Source organism: Eptesicus fuscus, chromosome 6, assembly GCF_027574615.1.
Source record: "Eptesicus fuscus isolate TK198812 chromosome 6, DD_ASM_mEF_20220401, whole genome shotgun sequence".
Lineage (NCBI taxonomy): Eukaryota > Metazoa > Chordata > Mammalia > Chiroptera > Vespertilionidae > Eptesicus > Eptesicus fuscus.
In genome coordinates this window covers 12848857-12875034 of record NC_072478.1, presented here as the reverse complement: position 1 = coordinate 12875034, position 26178 = coordinate 12848857, and the positions used below count along the sequence as shown (strand labels likewise).

Here is a 26178-nt window from a genome sequence, read left to right as displayed (position 1 = left end):
AATCCAGAGGAACGTTTTTATCAACTGTTTTGTACATGCAAGCTTTTCAGTCGCTCTAGAAAGATTTTTAGGAACGAGGGAATTCCACCTCATCCCATTTTTCTCAAGTGGAAATGCTTTTTTGTTTAAAAAAAAAAAAAAAAGAGGTGAGATCATTTGCTGGTTATTTAATTTTTTGGTACAACCAAAAAATAGTGGGATATTGAATATGGGAGGCATTGCTTGTCCAGCACGTCAGCTTAACATTCCATAGATGGGGGTCGTTTTTATATCCTATAATACAAAACATACTAAATAGCAATTTGGAGTCAGCTGTACATTTAATATGTCTTAAACATTTTCAATTACTTCTGTTCCCGCGTTATTGGTAGAAGAGTTTCCTAAAAAAAAAAAAAAAACCCACTCCTTGATTTTGGCTCTCCCTGTCAGAATTTTGTGCATCTGTGACATCTTTGGTGTGTTAGTCCAGTTTTCCCAGTAACTTTATGTACAGTGAAAGAACGAAAATGTGATTATATATAGCATAGATGATATTACGTTGTGAATTAGCGGGACTGATATAATAGGGAATCAACATTTGAAGATCTTGGTACTTGATACTCTACTAAGGAAAATTAGCCCCAGCTTCAAATTTAAGGAAAATTTGAAGCTGGAAGTCACTGGAATAACTTGAGAAAAGAATCACAACTACATGACTTTACATTTGTGGTACGAATGTTAAGAACTGTGTATGAATTGAAATGTGTACTCATCCTAAAACAAACTAACATCTCAATTATGAAAGAAAAAACAAAACACACACACACAACAATATGGTATTCCGTTTTGTACAAAGAACTGAAATTCAGTGTAGCAAGGCTGTAGGGAAACAGAAAAACTGTGGACTCTTGGTTTGAGGGGAAAAAAATGTATCAGCCCTTCTGGAGAACAATTTGTCATTACCTAAACAAAAGTATAAAATTAAGTCTCTAATAAAGCAAGTTCACTTCTAAGGATTTATGCCATACAACAGTGGTTCTCAACCTTTCTAATGCCTCGACCCTTTAATCCAGTTCCTCATGTTGTGGTGACCCCCAACCATAAAATTATTTTCGTTGCTACTTCATAACTGTAATTTTGCTACTGCTAATGAATCATAATGTAAATATCTGTGTTTCCCGATGGTCTTAGGCTCTACAGCAGCAGTTCTAGCAGGGTCGCCTAAGACCATCGGAAAACACAGATATTAACAGTAGCAAAATTACAGTTATGAAGTAGCAACGAAAATAATTTTATGGTTGGGGTCACCACAATATGAGGAACTGTATTAAAGGGTCGCGGCATTAGGAAGGTTGAGAACCACGGCCAGACAAGGTGCACCCGGGCATGCGGGCCAGACAATGGTATAGACTACCAAGCTGCTGGAATTAGCAAAATCATAAACAGGGTATAAAGAGATATTCGTAAGAGTCCAGAGCAAAATGCACTGGTCCACCCATGTCTGCTTTACCCCACAATCAAATATGATGCTGGTGCTAAAAGGCGTAAGAAAAGCCTGTATGGGCTGACATAAGACTTCTAACTCGCACTCCTGAGCTTCGCAGCACAACGGAAGTGATCGTTCCTCCTGAGCTTCACAAATGTAACAAAAGCGCAGCAAACGGCAAAACTCGCAAAACTCGAGCCGGGATCAGAAAGGGAGGTCGGGATGCCAGAGGCCTGGGTCTCCCATTCCCCAATCCGTCAAGTGCAGATATTTTTTACTTTGTCTAACGCAGGTGATGCCCACCATCACCAGGAAACGGAGATTACTTTGTGATTATAGATATCGCTTCTCTGAATTTTGGGTTACTTTTTAAAATAAAAGCCAAACTTCCGTGACACCTGTAATCAATGGTTTGGCGTTTGTGTTTTCTTGTGTGTGTGTGTGTGTGTGTGTGTGTGTGTGTGTTTTTAACCGAAAGAACCTGGACGTGCCCTGGGGTGGAGTTTTTCCGGGCCGCGCGCTTTTCACCGCTGGCCGCGCCCGCGCTGCGCGGAGGACTGGGAGCGAGTGGCGTGTGGGGATTTAGAGCCCGGAGTCGCTCAAGTCGGAAGAAAAGCGGCATTTGACCGGCTCTCGGCTAACCGATCGGCAACGGCTAAGTCTTACAAGATGAACATAAAAAAAAAAAAAGAAGAAGAAGAAGAAAAGGAAAGGCAGCTCCGGGAGTTTCCAACTTTGGAGTACTTTTGGATTTCCCCCTGAAATCACTCATCCTTCGGGGCGACCGGGAGCAGCGCGGGTTCTCCCTCTCCGCTCGGCCGCTTTTGCGGGGCCGAACCCTCCCCACCCCCACCCCCTTCTCCAGACTCTGCCCAGGGTTGGTCCGGCCTGGGCAATCCCGGCCATGCCCCATCCAGGACCCCGTTTTGTCTCCTTGGCCCCCCCCCCCGGCCCCCCTCCCGCCCGGAGAGGCGGCGGGCACTCACCAGCACCAGGAGACAGGACAGGACCAGGATCAGGGTGCGGGGTGCCCAGGGCCGGGGCCGGGCTCCGCGCTGGGACTTCGGGGCGGCGGCGCGCCCCACCGCGCGGCGGGAAGCGATCTGTACTCTGACTCCCCGCGGCCACGTGCGGTCGGTGAGCGCCCCCGGTCTCCGTGGCAAAGCCATCGCGGGTCTTTTGTGGATTTCAGGGGAGGGGGCGAAGGTATGCGAGGTGCTCGATCTGAAGAGGCTCGCCCGATTTAGTTTAACGTTTAATGAAATGAGGTGACTGAGGAGGAGCTGCCGTGACTCACTTCCTAGATTAGTCACGGGGCGGGGGGGGGGGGGGGGGGGGGGGGAAGGGGTGCCCAAGTCCATGCCCTCCCTCCTGACCCTGTGCCCTGGGCGGTGACTAAGGTATCGCTTTTCAACAAGATGCCTGGTAAGTCCAGGTCCATACTGTGGCTTGTGGTCTCAGGTGCTCAGGAACCCATTGCAGCCTCTTGTCTGGATTCTCTTTTCCTGTTAGATTCTTTTTCTTTTAATCTTTATTGTTAAAAGTATGTCCCGCCTCCCCCCCCCCCATTGACCCCTTCTAGCCACACTCCCCTCCCCCCCAGGCCTTCACCACCCTATTGTCTGTGTCTTTTTTTGATCCCTTCCCACCTTCCCCTGCAGTCTGTTCTATGCTTCTATGTCTCTGGATCTATTTTGTCCATCAGTTTATTTTGTTCATTAGATTCCACATATGGCTTAGATCGTGTGATACTTGTCTTTCTCTGACTGGCTTATTTCAATTAGCATAATGCTCTCCAGGTCTCTACCAGGCTGGCTCAAAGGGTAAGAGATCTTTCTTTTTTACTGCTGCGTAGTATTCCATGGTGTAAATGTATCACAGCTTTTTTATCCACTCATCTGCTGATGGGCACTTGGGCTGTTTCCAGATTTTAGCTATTGTAAATTTTGCTGCTATGAACATAGGGGTGCAAACATTTTTTCTGATTGGTGTTTAGGGTTTCTTAGGATATATTCCTAGAAGCAGAATCACTGGGTCAAATAGCAGTTCCATATTTCATTTTTTGAGGAAAATCCATACTGTTTTCCACAATGGCTGGAAAACAGCCATTCCTGCCAGCAGCGGACTAGGGTTCCCTTTTCTCCACATCCTCATCAGCACTTGTCATTTGTTGATTTGTTGATAGTAGCCATTCTGACAGGTGTGAGGTGATACCTAATTGTTTTAATTTGCATCTCTCTGGTGATCAATGACTTAGAGCATTTTTTCATATGTCTCTTGGCTATCTGTATTCCGCTTTGGAGAAGTGTCTATTTAGGTCTTTTGCCCACTTTTTTTGTTTTGTTTTGTTTTGTTTGTTTGTTTTGTTAATCCTCACCTGAGGATATTTTTCCATTGATTTTTAGGGAGAGTGGAAGAGAGGGAGAGACAGAAACATCGATGTGAGAGAGACATTGATTGGTTGCCTCCTGCACAAGCCCTGACCAGGGCTCAGGCCAGGGAGGAGCCTGCAACCGAGGTATGTGCTCTTGACCAGAATCGAACCTGGAACCCTTCAGTCCATAGGCCGATGCTCTATCCACTGACCAAAACCAGCTTGGGCAGTTTGCCCATTTTTTACTGGATTGTTTGGATTGGATTGTTTGTCTTCCTTTTGTTAAGTTGTATGAGTTCCTTGTATGTTTTGGATATTAACCGTTTATCAGATGTATCATTGCCAAATATGTTCTCCCATACAATGGATTCCCTTTTTGTTTTGTCAGTGGTTTCTTTTGCTGTGCAGAAGCTTTTTATTTTGATGTAGTCCCATTTGCTTCTTTTCTCCTTAGTTTCCTTTGCTCTGGGAGATATATCCATAAACATATTGCTATGAGAGATGTCTGAGATTTTGCTGCCTATGGTTTCTTCTGGGAATTTTATGGTTTCACGGTTTACATTTAAGTCTTTTATCCATTTTGAGTTTATTCTTGTGTATGGTGTAAGTTGGTGGTCTACTTTCATTCTTTTGCATGTACCTGTCAAATTTTCCCAACACCATTTATTGGAGAGACTGTCTTAACTCCATTGTATGCTCTTGCCTCCTTTGTCAAATATTTATTGAGCATAATGGCTTGCGTTGATTTCTGTGTTCTCTGTTCTGTTCCATTCATCTATATGCCTGTTCTTATGCCAGTACCAGGCTGTTTTGATTACGGTGGCTTTGCAGCATAACTTGATATCTGGTATTGTGATTCCTCCAACTTTGTTCTTCTTTCTCAAAATTGCTGGGGATATTCGGGATCTTTTTTAGTTTTAGTTCCATATAAATTTTTAAAGCATTTATTCTAGATCTGTGAAATATGCTGTTCGTATTTTAATAGAGTTTGCATTGAATCTATAGATTGCTTTGGGTAGTATGGATATTTTAATGATGTTGATTCTACCAATCCTTGAACACAGTATATTTTTCCACTCGTTTATATCTTCCTCTTATCTTTTTCCAACATCCTGTAGTTTTCCAAGTATATGTCTTTTACCTCCTTGGTTAACTTTATTCCTAAGTATCTTAATTTTTTTGTTGCAATGGTAAATGAGATTGTTTAGTTTCTCTTTCTGAGAATTCATTATTGGTGCATAAAAAAAGCCATCGATTTTTGGGTGTTGATTTTGTATCCTGCTATATTCCTGAATTAATTTATTAAATCTAATAGTTTTTTGGTGGCATCTTTAGGGTTTTCTAGGTATAATATCATGTTGTCTGTGACAGGTGTGAGGTGATACCTAATTGTCATTTTAATTTGCATCTCTCTGGTGCAGACTGATGCAGCCAATTTGGATGCCTTTTATTTCTTCTTGACTGATCGCTGTGGCTAGGACTTCCAGTACTATCATCACTATATATTAAAGGCTAAAAAGCTAAGTGTCTGTCCATCCAACCAGTAGCTATGACACACACTGACCACCAGAGAGCAGATGCTCAACGCAGGAGCTGCCATGAAGCGCACTGGCCATTTAAAAATAAACGGCACCACGAACCTGGTGCCGACAAACCAACACTTGGCTTCCCCAAGTGGGACATAGGCCCTGCCACCACCCCTGAGTGACACTCCACCAAATTGAAGCCAATGCTGCCAAGACCCCATGGCACAAAATGCAGCCATAGCCAAGCCCAGCCCGGAAATGGTGACTGTGGGCACCGGGTAATGACGTCACATAGCAACGCCCGGCTTCATCTCCCTAGCGACTAGCCAGCCTCCTTAGAGTTCCTTCAGCCCAGAAACCCGACTTGCTTTAGAGCCAGGTGCAAACATTTTACAGTTTAATCAAATGTTTGTGAAGCGTTTTCCCATGCTTCATCTCATTTGATCCTCACAGAAGTACCAGAGTAGGTAGATAGGAGACTTGCTAGAATCCTATATTCTTTTCATTAGCCAGAAAAATGGAGATTTAGAAAGTTTAGAAACTTTACTAGACTGAAAAGAAGAAATGGTGGACCTTGAAAATGACTTCAGGTTTTTGCACTATGCAGAATTATAGTCAAAAACTGGTACAGTTAAATATTTTACCCTTTGTTCTTCCTGCATGTTCTACAATAATAACCAGCTTTGTGTTAATATTTACTGCTGTGTTGCTGACAATTACCTGAAAGAGAAGTTGGGGTGCTTCACTGGGCTGGAAAAAGTTTAGCTAAATAAAAAAGCAGGTCTGATTAAGCAAGTTTATTCTATATATATAAAAGGCCAAGTTGACTTGTGCATGCACGATACATATAAAGCTCTTGCTGGCACCATTCGCATTTGTGTGTTTCGATCTGTCATTGTCAATAATGAATTTGGTTGACACTTCTATTATAGAGAAAGGGTGAATAGGGATATTAAAATATTTCTTCTAATTAATTTCCTTTCAATGTGCACGAATCGGTGCACTGGGACATGAATGTTGAATAAGAGTGCTAAAAGTGGACACCCTGTCTTGTTCCTGTTCTTAAGGGAAGTGGTTTTAGTTTTTGCCCATTGAATATGATATTGGCTGTAGGTTTGTCATATATGGTCTTTATTATGTTGAGATATGCTCTCTCTATTCCCACTATGTAATTCAAGCATAACATTGTTATCTATTAACCCTTTACACTCGCTTGCTTTTTCTCGATTCCTGCTACTGATGTTAACCGTGTCGAGTCACACTTGACATCTGAGTGCAAAAGGTTAAGCCTTATATCATATTGTAACTTGTTTACATCCATCTCTGGATTTGGCAGTGGAGAAAAGTTTTGGTTAGTTGTTAACAAATGTCTGATGACAAACAATGCCATCTTAATTTTGCAATATACTGAGTTTGGTGGTGTTATTTTTTTCAATATATTTTATTGATTTCTTACAGAGAGGAAGGGAGAGGGAACGAGAGTTAGAAACATCAATGAGAGCCCTAACCGGTTTGGCTCAGTGGATAGAGCGTCGGCCTGAGGACTCAAGGGTCCCGGGTTCGATTCCGGTCAAGGGCATGTACCTTGGTTTCAGGCACATCCCCAGTGGGGGGTGTGCAGGAGGCAGCTGATTGATGTTTCTCTCTCATCAATGTTTCTAACTTTCTATCCCTCTCCCTTCCTCTCTGTAAAAATCAATAAAATATATATTTTTTTTAAAAAGAAACATCAATGAGAGAGAAACATCAATCAGCTGCCTCTTGCACACCCCCTACTGGGGATGTGCCCGCAACCAAGGTACATGCCCTTGGCCAGAATCGAACCTGGGACCCTTGAGTCCTCAGGCCGATGCTCTATCCACTGAGCCAAACCAGTTAGGGCATGGTGGTGTTATTTTTATAGTGAAGCAACAGCCTTGCAGGAAAACAAGAAGGCTTAATAATAAAACATTCAACTTCTTCATTTAAAAAAAAAAAAGAATGTCTGTTAGAGCACATTTCAGATTTGATGTACAAAAGAAAAAGAAAGGTAAAAGAACCCTTATTATAAACCCTCCTGCATTGGGGGCAAAAAAAAATCTGCTAGTAGATGAGCCTGGTTCAGAGGATTGGTGGCTGGTAATGGCCCTCAGCCAGAGGCACTGAAACACACTAAATGGGCAATTCTGGAGTCCTGGGTTCAGCATGTGGAGGGGAGGAACAGGTGTCAAAGGGCAGATCTTTTACAATAACTGGGCAGGGAGGGGAGTGGTGTGTCCACAGGGATGGAGGAGAAAGAGGACAGGTGATGAGAGACAGTAAAACCTGAAGATGAGCAGTCAGGGACAGCTTTTGGTATCCCTGACCCTCAGTTTTCCTATTGTAAAGGGACACAGTCACATCCTTCAGACATGTACAGTTTCAGTAGTAGAGTAGGAGTAGCTCTGCCATAAATGGAACACTGGGCTGTCGAAGGTTCTAGCTCTTCTCTGAGTGATGTGCCCACATTTCCAGGAGTCTTGATGGTTATTCCATAGCCTCACCTCTTCCTTCAGTCTGGCTTATTGCAGGGATATGGTTTATTAAAGGTCCATCAAGACATTAACCACACAGTTCCATATCCCTGTTGGTATGAAGAATGGCATCTGAGACATCTTGTCAACTGTCTGCAGTGATAAGACGACCGTACCGTCTCCCTTCCTTCCTTTCTCCCTTCTTTGTTTCCTGTCTCCCTCGTTTCCTCCCTCTCTTCCTTTCTTTTACGCTGTAAATTTTTTCAGACATACCAACAGCTGTAGAAAATAATACAGTGGACTCTAATGTCTTAATAATTTTGCCTAAAACATAAAATAATTACAAATGCAGTCAAGAGCTCTCCAAATTTTGTTAACCACCTTTTCCTCCCTGTAGCAAATTCTTTTCTAGTGGTTGCATCTCTAGTTTCAGGAGACACACAGGAATGGTTTCTTGCACAAATATAGCAACATATGGAAAGAGAGTTTAAGGAGGAACCAAGATGGCGGCATAGTTAAACAACTAATCTGCTGCCTCACACAACAATTTCAAAAATACAACTAAAAGACAAAAACGGCTACCACCCAGAACCACGGGAAAGCTGGCTGAGTGGAAGATTTACAACTAAGAAGAGAAAGGAACACAATCACTGAAAAGCTGAGGTACGGAGGCACGCGAATCGGGCCAGCGGCGGGCGGCTGGGTGCGCGGCTTTTCTTCAACCCGCAGGGAGACAAGCTCCTGATCACTCTGAAATCCAGTTTCTGGGGACACTCGGGAGACCCAGGCACCTACGGGGAGAAGCTGGACTCTCGGCCATCGGGTCGGAAAGTGAGAATGACTTTTTTGCAGAGGTGCGCCCAGCAATCATTGTTTACTGCGCTGGAGCGCAGGGCCCAGGGACTTGGAAAAGTGGAAAGGCAGAGACAGCTGACGGCAGCCATCGCCGTTGGCCACGCCTCAGCCTAGTGACGCCCTGAGACCCCGCCCAGCCCTGAGACCCCGCCCCGCACATTCTACAAACCCGCCCAGGCTCCACACAGTGGCTTTTGCATATAAATGGCCTGTTCTGGGGCAGCTCAACCAAATTAACTGCAGCTCCAGTCAGACTGCTCCAAAACCGCCCAAGCAAAGGAGGAGAAAACTAGCCCTTGCTGTAGCTCCTGCTGGGGGACACACAGTACACAAGGGTACACCAAGAGTGTCCACCTCAAGTAACTGGGAGGCTGACCCGTTGAACCAATAGGACACCTTGTACACAAAACTACCCTACCAACTTAGGGAAGCAGAGAATATGAGAAGGCAAGGAAACAGATCACAAACCAAAGAAATGGAGGAGAACAAGCGACTGGACATAGAGTTCAAAACCACAGTTATAAGGTTTTTCAAGAATTTCATGGAAAAGGCCGATAAATTCAATGAGGACCAACTAGAAATTAAACATACACTGACTGAGATAAAAAATATTATACAGAGACCCAAAAGCAGACTAGAGGATTGCAAGAATCAACTCAAAGATTTGGAATACAAAGAGGCCAAGGACACTCCTCCAGAGAAGCATGAAGAGAAGAGAATTCAGAAAGTTGAAGATAGTGTAAGAAGCCTCTGGGACAACTTCAAGTGAACCAACATCAGAATTATGGGGGTACCAAAAGAAGAGAGAGAGCAAGATGCTGAAAACCTATTTGAAGAAATAATGAACGAAAACTTCCCCCACCTGATGAAAGAAATAGACTTACAAGTCCAGGAAGCGCACAGAACCCCAAACAAAAGGAATCCAAAGAGGACCACACCAAGACACATCATAATTAAAATGCCAAGAGCAAAAGACAAAGAGAGAATCTTACAAGCAGCAAGAGAAAAACAGTTAGTTACCTACAAGGGAGCTCCCATACGATTATCAGCTAATTTCTCAACAGAAACCATGCAGGCCAGATGGGAGTGGCAAGAAATATTCAAAGTGATGAATAGCAGGAACCTACAACCAAGACTACTCTACCCAGCAAAGTTATCATTCAGAATTGAAGGGCAGATAAAGAGCTTCACAGATAAGAAAAAGCTAAAGGAGTTCATCACCACCAAACCAGCATTATATGAAATGCTGAAAGGTATTCTTTAAAAAGAGGAAAAAGAAGAAGAAAGATAAAAATTATGAACAACAAATACATATCTATCAACAAGTGAATCTAAAAGTCAAGTGAATTAAAAATCTGAGGAACAGAATAAACTGGTGAACTTAATAGAATCAGGCATAGAATGGGAGTGGATTGATAATTCTCAGGGGGAAAGGGGTGTCTGTGTGGGGAGTATGGGAAGAGACTGGACAAAAATCATACACCTATGGATAAGGACAGCGGGGGGGGGGGGAGGTAAGGGCAGAGGGGAGGTAGGAACTGGGTGGTGGGGAGATATGTGAGGAAAAAGGAGAAACAATTGTAATCTGAACAATAAAGATTCATTAAAAAAATACTGAAAAAAAAGGAGTTTAAAACTATGAAGTACATTACATATTTCTAACACATTATCTTACCTAATAATAGAGAAACATGTAAATTGACCGTACCTTCGCTACACCCACAGCCAATCAGAGTGAGTATGCAAATTAACCCAGCAAAGATGGAGGTTAATTTGCATACACGGCGGGGCTGGCATCGCCATGGCCAGCTCCTGGAGGCGAGGAAGGCCGGCACCAGACACCGCCCACAAGGTACCAATCCACTGGGCAAGGGGGGGGGGGTGGGCAGCACCAGACGCCACCTGAAGGGTCCAGGTCCATTGCAGGCCCCATGAGGGGCAGCGGCCTGCCTAGCCACGCCTGCGGAGCTCCGGGAACATCGCAGCCCTGGGGAGGCATGGCTGGAGGCCTAGCCACTCCCTTGGGGCTCCGGGAACATCGCAGCCCTGGGGAGGCATGGCTGGAGGCCTAGCCATTCCATGGGGCCCCGGGAACATCACTGTCCAGGGAGGCATGGCTGGATCCTGGGAACATCGCAGGCATGGGGTTGCTGAGACCCAGACCAGGCCTCTGGTCACAGATTCACAGCTTTGCAGAGACCAAGGGCAGGGATCTGCCTCACCAGCAGAGAGAGAGAGGTTCTGCAGTGGCCCCAAGACTTGGGTGGGCCAGGCCAGGGATCAAGGAGTATGGAAGGAAGCCCGTGGGGAGGGGCAAGGACCCTCACCCCTGAGGTGGGGGTTGAGGGGCGGTGCCACCTCAGTGGAGGGGTGCTGCACTGCAAGGTACTGAACTGACTGACTTGACTCAGAGAAGCTCCCAGTGCTAACTGGCCTCACCCAGGCAGCCTTTTGCATTTCAGAGGCAGGGACTCCTGCTCCCACCTTGACCCAAAAGCAAGCCCCTGCCGCCCTGCCCCACAGCAGAGCATGCCTAGGCGGTGAGTGCTAAGCCTTCCACCTGCTCCGGAGACCCCGGGGGGCCGGGGACGGGGAGAGGAAAGAATGTTCAGCATCTACAATGAAAAGGTGCTTGAGAAAGAGGCTCAGAAGCCTAACAGGAAGGTTTGTTCTGTTTGTCTGGCGGCTGCCCCTTAGGAAGGGCAGAGAGCATGGCTCTGAGGGTTCCCTGTGCACTGAGTCAAGTTCCACAGCCAACTGGAATTGGCCTTAGTGTCCTGGTCTGTAAAATGGATTAAGCATGTCCCAGTGCCTTCACTGAGCTTTGATGGCCAATTGAGATACTATATAAGGAAAGTGATGAAGAAGTGAGAAAGAAAAGGAAAGATGAACAACACAAAAGAAAGACTGGAAGGAACCTGTAAACCCATTACCACTTAAATAGGGAATATAGTCAATAGTGTTATAATGATGGTATGATACCAGGTGGGCACTGGAAATATTGGGGAACACTTTGTAAAGTATATGATTGTCTAACCACTATTCTGTAACTAATATAAAACCTGAAACCAATACAAAATAATATTGAATGTAAAGAAATGAAAATTGGAGTGAAATTTTTATAAATTTCAAAGTTTAAATAAAGGCTGTAAAGGAAGGAAGGGAGAGAATAAAAAAATAGTGTTTTTCATTTTACCATTTTATTGTCTTTTCAGTACATGAAAAAGACAGTTGTCTTTATATGGTGCTTTTATACTTTTCTAAGTCATTATCTCATTTTAATTCCAGGGCAACTTAAAGAAAGATAATTATTCCCTCCACTATTCAAAGAAAGGAAATCTTGGTGTCTGGTCCCAATGATTCAATTGTCAAGCCCTTATTGTAAAGCAGGGTTAGTAAAATTTTCTGTGAAGGGTCATATCTATACTAATAAAAGCCTTGGGGGTGATCAGGCCAGCAGGGGAGAGTAGTTGGGGGCAATCAGGCCAGCAGAGAAGCAGTTAGGGGGCAATCAGGCAGGCAGGTGAAAAAGCCAGTGGTCCCAGATTGTGAGAGGGATGTCCGACTTCAGGTTTAGGCCCGATCCCATGGGATCGGGCCTAAACCTGAAGTCGGATATCCCCTGACGGGTCCCAGATTGGAGAGAGTGCAGGCTGGGCTGAAGGACACCCTCCCCAGTGCATGAATTTCATGCACTGGGCCTCTAGTCCTACCTAATAAAGGAGTAATATGCAAATTGACCCTAACTCCGCTACAGCCACAAGCCATGCCCACCAGCCAATCAGGAGAAAATATGCAAATAAACCCAACCAAGATGGCTACAGCCACAGAGAGCAGGAGGGAGGCTTGGGTTTCCCGGGCAACAGAGGAAGCCAAGCTTTCCGCCTGCCCTTGCTGGCCTAAGCCTCCACTCAAGGCTACAAAGTTTCAATTATAGAAGGTAAACAAATCCAAACAGAAATGGCGGCAGCTACAGAGCTGGAAAGAGCAGGAGGCAACTGTTGCCCCTGGCAGTGGAGGAAGCAAAGCTTCAGCAGCCCTGGCTGGCCTAGGCCTCTGCTCCAGGCTACAAATTTTCAATTATAGAAGATACACAAACCTCAACAGAAATGGCTGCTGGCCACAGAGAAAGCAGGAGGCTTGGCTCCACTCCAGGCTACAAAGTTTCAATTGTATAAGATACATAAATCCCAGATACCAGGGCCTCTGCTTGGGTCGCCAGGGGGCATGGCTGGCCTGCAAACCACCACAGGCCCCTCGCCCAGGCCGCCCCACACCCCAAGGGAACCCCCACTGATCCGGGATACCCTTCAGGGCAAACCAGCTGGCCCCCACCCATGCACCAGGCCTCTATCCTATCTAATAAAAGAGTAATATGCAGATTGACCATCACTCCAACACACAAGATGGCTGCCCCCATGTGGTCAAAGATCCTGCCCCCATGTGGACACAAGATGGCCGGCACAAGATGGCCAGCTGGGAGGGCAGTTGGGAGGGACCAGGCCTGCAAGGGAGGGCAGTTGGGGGCAATCAAGCCCGCAGGTGAGGGCAGTTAGGGGTGACCAGGCTGGCAGAGGAGGGAAGTTGGGGGTGACCGGGTCTGCAGGGAAGGGCAGTTGGGTGGGACCCAGGCCTGCAGGGGAGAGCAGTTGGGGGGGACTAGGCCTGCAGGGGAGGGCAGTTAGGGGTGACCAGGCCTGAAGGGGAGGGCAGTTAGGGGCAAACACGCTGGCAGGGGAGCAGTTAGGCATCAATCAGGCTGGCAGGGGAGTGGTTAGAGGGTGATCTGGCTGGCAGGCAGAAGCGGTTAGGGGCAATCAGGAAGGCAGGCAGGCGAGCAGTTGGGAGCCAGCAGTCCTGGATTGTGAGAGGGATGTCCCAGAGTGGAGAGGGTGCAGGTTGGCCTGAGGGACACACCGAACCCCCGCCATGCATGAATTTCATGCACCGGGCCTCTAGTTGTTTATATTACAACAGAGGAAAGCCTTCACTTTCTGGTCTTTGCCTCCTATAGTCTCACCTCTACCAGCCTCTCCATCCTTAGCTTTTACTCTCCTTTTCTATGAAGACTCTTTCTCTCCCTGATCTCCAATCCAGCCAGTGGCTGCTATTTGGGGCTCATTCCTTATGTCCCAGGCCTCACCTTGAAGGGAATGTCCTCTTTTATCTTCTCCATCATCCTTATTGCAATTACATTAGAGTTTTTCCTTTATTCCATCTCATCCCCAAAGTTTTGTCCTTTCTTGGAAATATGCTAGTCACTTGACACAAACATTTATGGCTTTCTATTTTCATTTTTTCCTTTGCAGACTGTATATGTTTTTGCAGACTGGACAATTCTGTTAACATTCTTAACCCACCCTCACCCGTTTTTTGTTTGTTTGTTTGTTTTACTTCATATGTCTTTTTGTTTTTATTTATTTATTTTGATCGTCACCCAAGGATATTTTTCCATTACTTTTAGATAGAGTGGAAGGGAGGTAGAGAGAGAGAGAGAGAGAGAAACATTGATTAGTTGCCTCCCACATGTGCCCCTGCCCTGGCCAGGGATCAAGCCCATAACTGAGGTACATGCTCTTGATCGGGAATTGAACCTGTGACCCTTTGGTGTGTGGGCCAATGCTCTAACCACTGAGCAACTGGGCAGGTCACTCTGTGTTTTTTTAATACAAAGAGTGTGCTCAATAACTTTTTTATAAATCTTGATCTTATGGAGACATAAGTTTGTCCCAATGTATTTTTTCTTCACTGGATTCATTTAGGCTTCCCAAGCGCTGTTATTTCTAATTATGAAGGCCCCTGATGAAGGCGGCCAGAGTTGGGGGCTGCAAATGGGAGGCAAGGGCTAGGCAAGATTGCCAGAATTGTCAACTTCCTACTTGTGTCTTACTCTGAATCTATTTTCTGCTGCTGCTTCCTGCTTTAGGCCATTTGTATTTAAATATTTGCTGTGCAAAAAGCGAGACATCTGACATTACTTATATTCGAAGTTCCCCCAACTTTTCTCATCCTGTCCAAGAAAAGTCTTTGATCACTGAATAGCTAATTATGAGCTCTCGCTTTCCTGGGAACCTGGCTGCCCAAAGGAGGGTTAAGGAGGGCTGCCCTGAGCCTTTCCCTCTTGGCCACACCTGACTTGTACCAGGTAGAAATCCTTTTCGCCCTGTCTTGTACAATGGTGCTGCAACAGACAGGAACTGAGAGATTTGGAAAATCCAGAGTTGGCTTTTTTATTGCCATGGACATGGAGAGCCACAGCCTGAGGACCTGCTTGTCGGGGCATCTGGATGGAGCAGGACAGCTCTGTCCTCACAGGCAAAGGGAGCTCTCCGTGTTCCCAGTGACAGTGGGTAGCATCCAGGACCCTCCGTGGCACCGTGTGCATGTTTCCTAGGCATGTTCAAAATATCCATGACTAAAGTTATGATGACGGCAAACAGTACTCACCATAGACGTAAGGAATCCAGCTTCTACTGGACACCTAATATTTACCTGACACTGATGTAGATGCTTTACGTCGTTGTCTTATTGGGTTCCTGTATCAGTTCCTGTGAGGAGGTATTAGCAGCCCATTATTGCAGATTCAGAAAGCTGAGGCCCTGAAAGACAATGACACTTGCTCAGGTGAGGTTCCTACCTTTCAATAATCGAACTCCAGTGTAAACCTCTTCTTATTCCAAATCTGCTTTTTCTCTCCACTGTGGTAAATCACTGAAAAGTTCACCCAGACAATGGGGCCCAGGCTGCACACTTTTGCATAGAACACTATCGCCTCTGTGTGGGAGGGGCCCCATGTGGTTTCATTTCCTTATTCAAGGCTCCAAGGAAGGAACCTTGCCCGGCGCCTGACAACCCATGTGCTTGGTAAATGTTGGCTGTTCAAGTGAATGAATGAAAGAAGGATCACGTTAATTCTGTCGCTCAGAACATGCACACAGTGCCAGGCAGGGTCCTGGATGCGACCCACGGTCCCTGGGAACACGGAGAGCTCCCTTTGCCTGTGAGGACAGAGCTTCCTGCTCCATCCAGATGCCCCGACAAGCAGGTCCTCAGGCTGTGGCTCTCCATGTAAGGTAGCTAGCTGGTCAGGGAGGTGGCAATAAAAAAGCCAACTCTGGATTTTCCAAATCTCTCAGTTCCTGTCTGTTGCAGCACCATTGTACAAGATAGGGCGAAAAGGATTTCTACCTGGTACAAGTCAGGTGTGGCCAAGAGGGAAAGTTCATCCCTTTTGTCCATTCTCCACTTCCTGGGCGTTCCTATAAGAATCCCTCTCCCACCATGCTTCTACCTGCTATTGTTCTAGGACAACCTTAAATTTAGATTAACGAGAGCAAAGGCCTTCGCACAATAGTACCAATGAGGAGCAGTTTCACTACTATCAAACAGATAGGAAGGATTGAGAGGTTTTTTTCAATATTTTTCTTATCAAAGAAGATATCAATCCAAGCATTTTATTACAGTTCAATTAAAATGTGTGATTTTCTTCAAATAAATTATTTGTATTTCTTATCAAGGTGAATTCTTTGTATTTGATGTATTCTGTAAACCTGATGAATTAGATCCTCTAGTAAATGCATTTTTAACTGTTTCTGCTAAGGTTTTCAAACATTATCCAGACATAAATTTATTTTATTTATTGTAGTTTAACCTTTTGCACTCGGATGTCAAGTGTGACTCGACACGGTTAGCATTAGAATAAAGGAATCGAGAAAAAAGCAAGCGAGTGCAAAGGGTTAAACCTTAGAATTTTTAAACTATGCAATCATATAGGAGGAAAAATTGTAATTATTTTACTTTCTCCCTTCCAAGAGTCTTGCCTTTTATTTTATTTTTCAAAAAATTTTTTATTTTGGACTTATTTAAAATTTCAAACAGTTGAAAAGACAGTACAGAGGATTCTCCTATACTCTTCACCCAGCTTTCCCTAATATTAATATCTTACATAATAACCATGTAGCATTGCCAAAACTAAGATATTAACATCAATATAATTAGTTTTCCTTTGTTGTTGTTGTTAATGCTGTTAACTGAACTACAGACTTTCCTAGGATTCCACCAGTTTTTCCTCTAATTTTTTTCTGTTTTAGAGGCCACACTGCAGTTAGTCTGGGATCCTCTTTTTTCTTTTTGCTGTTCTGATTGGGTGTGTTTTGCTTCCTTATCTTCCAAATCTCTGACACTTGATCCTCAGCTTCATCTACTCCACTGATGATTCCCTATAAATTACTAGAGGCCTGATGCACGAAATTCACGAAAGGGCCTCTGAGGGTTGAGGCAGCAGCCCCGGCTGCCACTCCAGCCCTCACAGCAGCAGCCCCGGAAGAACGTCTGGGATGATGTCTGGTCTAATTAGCATAATACAGTTTTATTATTATAGATTCTCCATTTCAGTTAGTGTAGCCTTCATTTCTGACTGGTTCTCTTTTATGTTTTCTACCTCTGTTTTTCTGTTTCCTATCTCTTTGGTGAAGTTCTCACTAAGTTCCTCTACTCTTCACCTAAGTTAATTGTGCATCCTTACATGTGCAGTGTTTTGAACTTTGCATCTAGTAGATTGCTTGTCTCCATTTTGTTTAGTTCTTTTTCTGGAGCTTTGTTCTATTCTTTCATTTGGAACATATTTATCTCTTCATTTTGGCAGCCTCCCTGTGTTTGTTTCTATGTATTAGGTAGAGCCAGGTTTGGTAGAGTGGCCTAATGCAGTAAGTGTTCTGTAGGTCCAGTTGCACAGCCTCCCCGATCACACAAGCTGGGCACTTGAGGTGACCACCTGTGTGAGCTCTGTACACCCGCTTCTTGTAATTGAGTCTTGATTGCTGTTGGTATGTCAATGAGAGTGATTTACCCCCAAGCCAATTGACTGCAAAGATTGGGATCATGGACCACTGATCTCCAACTACTGTGGAGAATCAACTGTGCAGGGGCTCACCCCACAGAGCAGGACTTACATCAGTGGGGCTCTGGTGCCCACTGAGTCTGCCCCTTGAGTATGTTGCTTGTGGAGGTGGTTAGGTAGTGGTGCTTTGAAATGGTCTGAAGCTGTCCACTGGATGTGCTGGCTCTGAGGCCTCCTGGGAGGTGCAGACCAAGGTCAACTGCCACTTATGTTCTGCCCACAGCCACCCACAATGAGCTACAAAGTGATCTGCAGATGGTTGCTACTTGTGCTGGGTTTGGAGGTGCCAGGTGAGGCCAACCTGTGAACCATAGTGGGCTGCCACTAGTGCCAGATGTGGGGCCACTTAGCAACAAGAACAGGGCTTACTGAGGCCAGATGCTGCTTACTTGGGAGATTTTAGGAAAAATCTGAAGCATGAGCCAAGACAGGCCATTCATATGGAAAAGCCACTGGAAAGAGCTTGGGTGGACCGAAATGTTGGGTGGAGTGGAACCTCAGGGAATCACCAAGGCAGAGCAAACAGTGTGAGCCAGGTTGATGGCTCCTCAGAGGGAACCTCAGCAGCTGATAAATCCCTCCCAATTTTTATCCCCCACACCTGGGTGTGGGATCAGCCTGTTCAGCATTTGCACTTCTCCTACCAGTCTTGAGGTGGCTTCTTTAATGTCCTAGTTGTAGAACTTCGATTCAGCCAGATTTCAGGTGGTTCTGAATGATGGTGGTTCTGTAGTTTAGTTGTAATTTTGATGTGGTTGTGGGAGGATTCGAGTACCACATTTACCTACACTGCCATCTTGACCGTAAGGAAGTTGCCTTTTATTTTTGTTTCATGTATTATTGCATATGCTGGAACTTTTAGTACAATGTTCAATGATGGTTTGAGAAGGTAGGCATTTTGGTTTTGATTTGGTTTCATTGGGAAGGCCTTTCACCATTACTAATGACACTGGCTCTAGTTTTTCGACAGAAAATTTTATCATGATGTATGCATCCCCCTATTCTGATCGGTTTTAAGAATAAGTGCTGCCACCTCTTTCTTTTCTTTTCTTTTTTTTTAAATATATTTTATTGATTTTTTACAGAGAGGAAGAAAGAGGGATAGAGAGTTAGAAACATCAATCAGCTGCCTCTTGCACACCCCCTACTGGGGATGTGCCCGCAACCAAGGTACATGCCCTTGACCGGCATCGAACCTGGGACCCTTGAGTCCGCAGGCTGACGCTCTATCCACTGAGCCAAACCGGTTTCAGCGCTGCCACCTCTTTCTTCTGCCATTCCTGGTGCTGCTTCTGTGCTTGATTGGTGTGGATCTGGTACCTTTTTTGTGAAGTGACAGTTAAGGAGACTCCAGCACTTGCCATGGCCAATAAAAGTCCAAGGAAGGAGTCAAAACCGAGAACAACTATCGTATTAATTTGAAGGTGGCAGAGCAGGATGGTTCTGTGGTGCCATGCAAGACACCACTTAGTAAACTAATGAGAGCCTGTTGTGAATGGCAGGGTTTGCAAATGAGGCAGATCAGATTCCAATTTGACAGGTAACCATTCAGTGAAACAGACACATCTGCACCGTTGGAAATGGAGGATGAAGATAGAATTGATAATATTCCAGCAGCAGACAGGAGATGTCTGGTGAAAAGGGAACTCCGACTTTACTCCGGAACTCTGTTCCTTCAGACCAAGACATTCTCAATTAGAAAACCACAATTTTGTTTCACCACGTTCTGACTACTACAGTCAAGTTTTCTCTTATTTTTTCATCTTCCCCTTTTTTCCTTTCTTGTACATAAAATAACTGATGTATGTGCACAGCATTTTCATTTTTTTAACTAAGTGGCTAATGGTATGTTTTGATCAACATCAAATAGAGATGGGATGGGGAAAAATACTGGTTCTGTGGAAATGCCCCCTTTCTCTATTAGTGGCATGCCCATTCAACACTTATTTTTATATTCCAGCAAGTTATGTATTTTCATTTATCATTGTAAACTAGGGACAATGTTACAACTTTTTTGTATGTAGCTTATATGTAGGCTAATCTGACTTTTAATAGGAATAAATTACTCTAAAAGAAATAAAACCTAGATAGTCCTCCCTTCAAATCAAGCATCTTGTTATTTAAATAAACTTCTTATTTAAAATGAGGGTGGGAGGGGAGAGGATGAGAATAGGTATTTAATTTTGCTAAATGCCTTTTCAGTTTCATTGGGACTATATGATGTTTTATTTAGACTAATATGGTACATTATTGTTAGTCATAACACCTTCACATTCTGGGATAAGCCTTTAATTTAGATTTTCCAAGGTGCCCTTATATATATTCCTCTGTTGAGTTTTACTAAAAGCCTGTGAGGAAGTGACTGTCTCTTATAGGGATGAATGGGAATTGACTAGAAGGGGCAAAGGGGATTTCCTGGGGTGGTGGAAACTTTCTGTCCTGATTGGGTGGTGATTACGTATGAGTATACAGTTGTCAAAGCTGAAGTGGAATCCTCAAGTGAACCGTTTGCTGCATATATGAGTAAACAGTGGCACAGATGTTGAGTTATGCAGTATGAGAGATTCTGTCCTTTACCATAAAGACCCAAGAGGGAAGGTGGCAGCCGTAGTTCACACAGCTGGATGATGTTTAATCATATTATAATCCAGGACTCCTGATTTACATTCAAGGTTACAGGATCCGGCAAAAGCTGAATGGTCTCAGATGAGAAGATTGAATAAGTTAAAAGTTGATGCCCTGGCCAGGTAGCTCAGTTGGTTGGAACATGGTCCCAATATGTCAAGGTTGCAGGTTCCATTCCCTCATGGGGGTACATGTAAAAGCAGCCAATGAATGTATAAATAAGTGGAACAACAAATCTCTCTATCTCAATAAAAAACATTTTAATTGTCACTGATCTCCTATTACTTCTTAAAAATATATAACCTTGGAGGCGCTTCCCACATTGTAACCCAACCTAGTCACTGCCTCATCGCTCCTTCAGCAAGTCCAGCGGGCCAATGGTCCTGACGAAGGCCCAGGATGCCCTAGAGAGGGTATGTGCGGACTTCAGAGCACCAGGAGGCTGTGTTTGTGGCCTGTGGGTGCCTGGCAGGTGGGTGGCGGGCTGGGGTCTATATGGTGGCAGGTCTGTAGGGTCTGGCTGTCTAGCTCTGGCGCCGGGCCACCGCCTACTCCTATGTGGTCTTCTGCAAGGGGCTGACCTGCACGCTGCTCATCTTCTACTTGGCCTAAACTTCCCTACCTCTATGTATTGCGTCTTCCATGATGCTCAACATCCACTCCAAAATTTGCTGAGGTTCCTGACCTGCCAGCAAATGACCTGCCTGACCACCTAGGGCTGGGATCTTGTATGCCAGGTTCCCTCCAGGCTGGCTTTCCTGGGAGGGCTTTGTAAATACTGGATCCATAAGTAAAGTCGCCCTCGATTCCTTATGAGTGGTTTGTCACCACTGAGTCATTCTCAAATGAAGACCTTCCACGGACTGAGACAGGCATGTCCTCGGGCTCCCTGCATCAGAGAACACAGCATGGAGTGGAAGAGAGACTCTGGGCACCTGCCTCACAAAAGTGCCGGGAGAGGACTCGGACAAGGTACTGTGTAGCCTTTGAAAAAGGAGAGCCCTCGCCTACCAGATGCACTTTCCCGGGTGAATAAACTTGTGGTTGATGTACATGTAAATTCACAAAATGAGACCTTATCATTGGAAATGAAAATTGATCGGAGTGAGGCCAACCTCATGCTTCACAATGGCACCAAAGTACTTGCATATTTGAAAGAATCAGCAAGAAGAAATTCTGCTTCCACCGTGGCTCAGGGCAAGACTATGTATCTGTTCTTTGCTCCTGCAGAAGAGCGTTTTGCTGGGGTGTCCTGTGGTGTCAAGGAGGTCTGGGTAAGGGACTGGCTGGGAGGTGGGCCCTGGGATCCATAGGACCACAGAGGAGAGCCTTGGGGTCAGGACTGCCATGCTGTCAGAAGCAGTGAGAAATGTGAATTTCTGAGGATGGACCAAGTGCTTTTGTTGAGGGGTGAGGCTCTGAGCTGGAACCGTCTCTCCTGCATTCAGTTCTGTCTACAGCACTGAAGTATTCCCAAATGATGAGACACTCTGTGTTTCCCCTGGCCTTTCAGAGCCATACTTTCAGAGCAAAGAGCAGAACATAGGAAAATGCTTCCAAGTGTAAAAAGTACCTCAAATGATCTGCAGGTGACACTGAGACTTCTGACTATGCAAGCTTTTGAAGGAGCAAAGCCATTATGCCAGTTAAGGTGGGAGTAAAAATAGTGAGATTAATGTACAAGTTTGTGGGTAAGCACAGGAGTTGGTTGGAAAGTATGTAAGGAGGATTCTCTGAAAGGTTAGGGGCCTCTTAGGGTGACCTTGCCGAAGGTGGCAGCCCCTGCCTTGACTTTTCCAAACAAGTCCAAGCCCCCAGGTGTTTTGCTGGAATCTCTATGTTTAGTCTTTTAGACCTGACCTTGTAGAAGCATGTGCTTTCTCAAGGATACTGACCCTGCTAGAGGTTAATTTTAGTTCAAGCTATCCTCTCTAATAAAAGAGTAATATGCAAATTAACTATCACTCTGCTACATAAGCCACGCCCACCAGCCAAGCCACGCCCACCAGCCAATCAGGGCTAGTGTGCAAATTAACCCCAACCAAGATGGCTACCAGAAGGGAGGCTTGGGTTTCCCCGGCAAGAGAGGAAGCCAAGCTTTCCACACACACTGGCGGGCCCAGGCCTCCACTCAAGGATACAAAGTTTCAATTATAGAAGATACATCAATCCCAAGAGAAATGGCTGCCGGCCACGGAGCGAGCAGGAGGCTTGGCTCCACTCCAGGCTACAAAGTTTCAATTGTAGAAGGTAAATAAATTCCAGATACCAGGGCCTCTGCTTGGGTTGCCAGGGACGTGGCTGGCCTGCAAACCACCACAGGCCCCTCACCCAGGCTGCCCCACACCCCAAGGGAACCCCCACTGATCCGGGATACCCTTCAGGGCAAACCAGCTGGCTCCCACCCATGCACCAGGCCTCTATCCTATCTAATAAAAGAGTAATATGCAGATTGACCATCACTCCAACACACAAGATCAAGATAGCTGCCACTATGTGGTCAAAGATCCTGCCCCCATGTGGACACAAGATGGCCACCACAAGATGGCCAGCAGGGGAGGGCAGTTGGGAGGGACCAGGCCTGCAAGGGAAGGCAGTTGAGAGGGACCAGGCCTGCAAGGGAGGGCAGTTTGAGGCGATCAACCCTGCAGAGGAGGGCAGTTATGGGTGATCAGGCCGGCAGGGGAGGGCAGTTAGGGGCAAATAGGCTGGCAGGGGAGCAGTTAGGCATCAATCAGGATGGCAGGGGAGTGGTTAGGGGGTGATCAGGCTGGCAGGCAGAAGCGGTTAGGGGAAATCAGGAAGGCAGGCAGGCGAGCAGTTGGGAGCCAGCAGTCCTGGATTGTGAGAGGGATGTCCCAGATTGGAGAGGGTGCAAGCTGGGCTGAGGGACACCGCCCCCCCCCCTCGTGCATGAATTTCGTGCATCGGGCCTCTAGTTGAAAAATAATAGGAAAAAATCAAAGAAACTAAGAATTCATTCCTCAAAAAGATCAAACAGAATTGGCAAATCTCCAAGATGAAATTTTAAAACTAAAGAAGACTCAAATAACTAAAATCAGAAATGAAAGAGGGCACATTATAAACAATCTTACAGAAATTAAAGATTATAAGGAAGTACAAATAAAACATTATATACCAACAAATTGGATAACCTCCACAAAATGGGAAAAGTCCTGGGAAGGTTAAGAGTCTGGAAGCCAATCATGCTGTCCCTGCTTTGTAACACAGGTCCTGGCTGCCACAGCCATGACCACAGGGCAGAACAGAGTTCACCAGCCACTAGCTGCCCAACAAGAATGGAAGGGCAGCTTCTCGGGCAAGTGCTGTCCACCAGGTATATTCTAAGACTGGTCTCCAACCCTTGTCTCTTGGTCCTTTTGGCCCTCTGATTCCTGCAGCTTCTGGTTCTTTATCCATAGATATTTATTAGATGTATTCTTTGTGCCATACAACTGCTAGTGGAGGGCATAAGGTGAAATAGGAACCATGAGGATAACTGAGTGATGGGTGGGAGAGACGCTGTGTTAGTGAGGTGACCTTGATGCAGAGAGCCACTGTCCTTGGTGCAGAGAGCTAGGTAGAGGAGTCCTCAGAGAGCACCACAGGAACTATGGCCTCAGGGGGTAGGAGCTGGCCTTGATTGAGCAAAGGTAGGGGGCACCTGGTGTGAATGAGGTGGGAAGAGGTCACAAGGGCAGATGGGAGAAGATCACACAGGACACTGTAGGGAGCATGGGTTTCATTTTGTGAGTGAGAGACATCTCCAAAAAGTTTTAGGCAGAGAACTGATAGGATCAGATTTGTATTTTCTGTGCACATTCTTGGATTAAAGGTGTGTGTAAAGGCGGGGTGGGCAGCAAGACTGGAAGCACCTGGTGGGTCCTCCAGGGCATGTTTATAAAGAGCAGCCCTTGGTGTTCTACCTGGAGGGGTGTCTGTGTTCCATATGGTTCTCTGCACAGGAAAGGCACCAGAACCATGCCTGGTAGGAGGTTAGCTGGGGGATTTGCCTCACACATTTCCTTCTTTCCCCACTTGGATGAGTTAGGAATTGATCTCCTGAACAAGGGCATCCAGAGGGGTCAAGAGTAGTACCCAGGGATACTTAAATTCCTTTTAAGAATATCCATTTCCCCCCTAGCTGATTTGGCTCAATGGATAGAGCGTCAGCCTGCGGACTGAAGGGTCCCAGGTTTGATTCTGGCCAAGGGCCCATGCCTGGGTTGTGGGGGTGTGCAGGAGGCAGCCGATCAATGATTCTCTCTCATCATTGATGTTTCTATCTCTCTCTCCCTCTCTAAAATCAATAAAATATATATATGTATATATTTTAAAAATATACATTTCCTTTTGTTACTGTGTGCATCATAGGAGTGACTTTTGTACCCTTCATTAGGGCAAGTCCACAATGTACATGTGGGCTTGTCCAGGTATCAGGACATGGAGAGAGAAGGACCCAACCCCAACAGGCACACAGAAACAACTGTAAATGCAGGAGAACTTCAGGCGCCTTTGGTGTGGTCTGGGAGTGAGATGGGTAGGCTTGAACAGGATGGTGAGCAGAGCTATGAGTAGATTAGGAAGGTTTGGGGCCACAGTCAGGGTGAGTGGTTAGTACTTACTGATGGATAGCACAGGGTAGGACCTAAGTAGGTTTACAGTTGCTTATATGGACAATTATACAATCAGTAATCTTACCTAATAATAGACAAACATGTAAATTGACCACACCTCTGCTACGCCCACAGCCAATCAGAGTGAGTATGCAAATTAGAAGGCCAAAGATGGCGGCCACCAAGCTGCTCCAGGCACGGAGTGGTCAGGCAGGATAGGCTGCCTGCTATGAGAGGGAGGGTAGGTGGGGTAGGGGGGAGGGCGAAAGGATCTACAGGAGTGGAGTGCCGCAGGGAAGACATGACTGCAGACCCCAGAGTCTGCAGCGAAGACGAAGAAGGCAGACTCTGGCCAGAGCGAAGGCCTGGGTCCTGGGTGCCAGAGGAAAACCGGTGCTGGAAGCCAAGGGAAGGAAGGCCTATTGCACGAATCTCTTTGTGCAACAGGCCTCTAGTAAATGATACAAGAATAAAATCTGTGTTTCGCATACTCACAACTATAAACCTACTTTTGCCCCACACTGTATGTGGGGAGTGAGTCACCAGACTGAAATGCTCAGGTGATCTGAGCCTCGGAGGGCGTGGTGTCTATAGGGCTAGTGGTCCACATCCTGGGACATCAGCACTTCTGTGGTACTTGACTCTGAGTGCTCTAGGAGGAGACAGTGGAAACTGAAGACAGAGGACACACCTGAGCCCAGAGGACTGGGACATGCAGGTGTCTGTCCAGGGAGATGGATCAGCAAAAGGACTAAGAAGGGATGATATAGCACTGCCATTTTGTAATTGTTTTCCATTTGTAGTTCTTTTGTTCCTTTCTTTCTCTCATGCTGTCTTCCTTTGTGATGTCATGGAGTTTTTGGAGTGATAGACTTGAATTGTTTTCTTTTTATCCTTTTTGTGTCTGCTACAGGTTTTTTCTTTGTGTGTACCATAAGGCTTTCCATAAGTATTAGTGGAGGAGACTTTTAAGATTTTTTTCTGCACTGATATATAATCTTAGTGAGATTGGAGACTAAAATTTGGGTAAGGAATTAAAGAGACAGCATGCAGATGTCTGGGTATCTCCAAAGCACATCCGAGGGAAGAAAATGTTCAGTCTGTTTTTAATTAGACACTTTCCTTTTCCAGCCTCATATTGTTGTTTTTGTGGGTGCCTGAGTCACATTACTTCTCTTTAACTTTATTAAGGGAGCATTTTAAGCTACCCATCATAAAAATTTTTGTGTCCTTTTAAGTTTTTATAAAAATTTGATCCTTCCACCCTAGCTGGTTTGGTTCAGTGAATAGAGCATTGGCCTGCACACTGAAGGGTCCCAGGTCCGA

At 45.5% G+C, this 26178-nt stretch overlaps 1 protein-coding gene and 1 pseudogene across 2 annotated transcripts in view; one reads left to right on the top strand and one right to left on the bottom strand.

Moving 5' to 3' along the window:
* TNFRSF10B (TNF receptor superfamily member 10b) overlaps positions 1-2724 on the bottom strand; it is a 35930-nt gene extending 33206 nt beyond the window's left edge. For both annotated transcript variants that reach the window (XM_054717211.1, XM_028160411.2), the window contains exon 1: positions 2452-2724. In XM_054717211.1, the coding sequence (XP_054573186.1) occupies positions 2452-2634 (183 nt within the window). In that variant the 5' untranslated portion in view covers positions 2635-2724. The remainder of the gene's footprint in view (positions 1-2451) is intronic.
* A 12597-nt stretch (positions 2725-15321) lies between these two features.
* On the top strand, positions 15322-19249 carry LOC129149553 (small ubiquitin-related modifier 2-like; annotated as a pseudogene).
* Positions 19250-26178: the final 6929 nt, after the last annotated feature.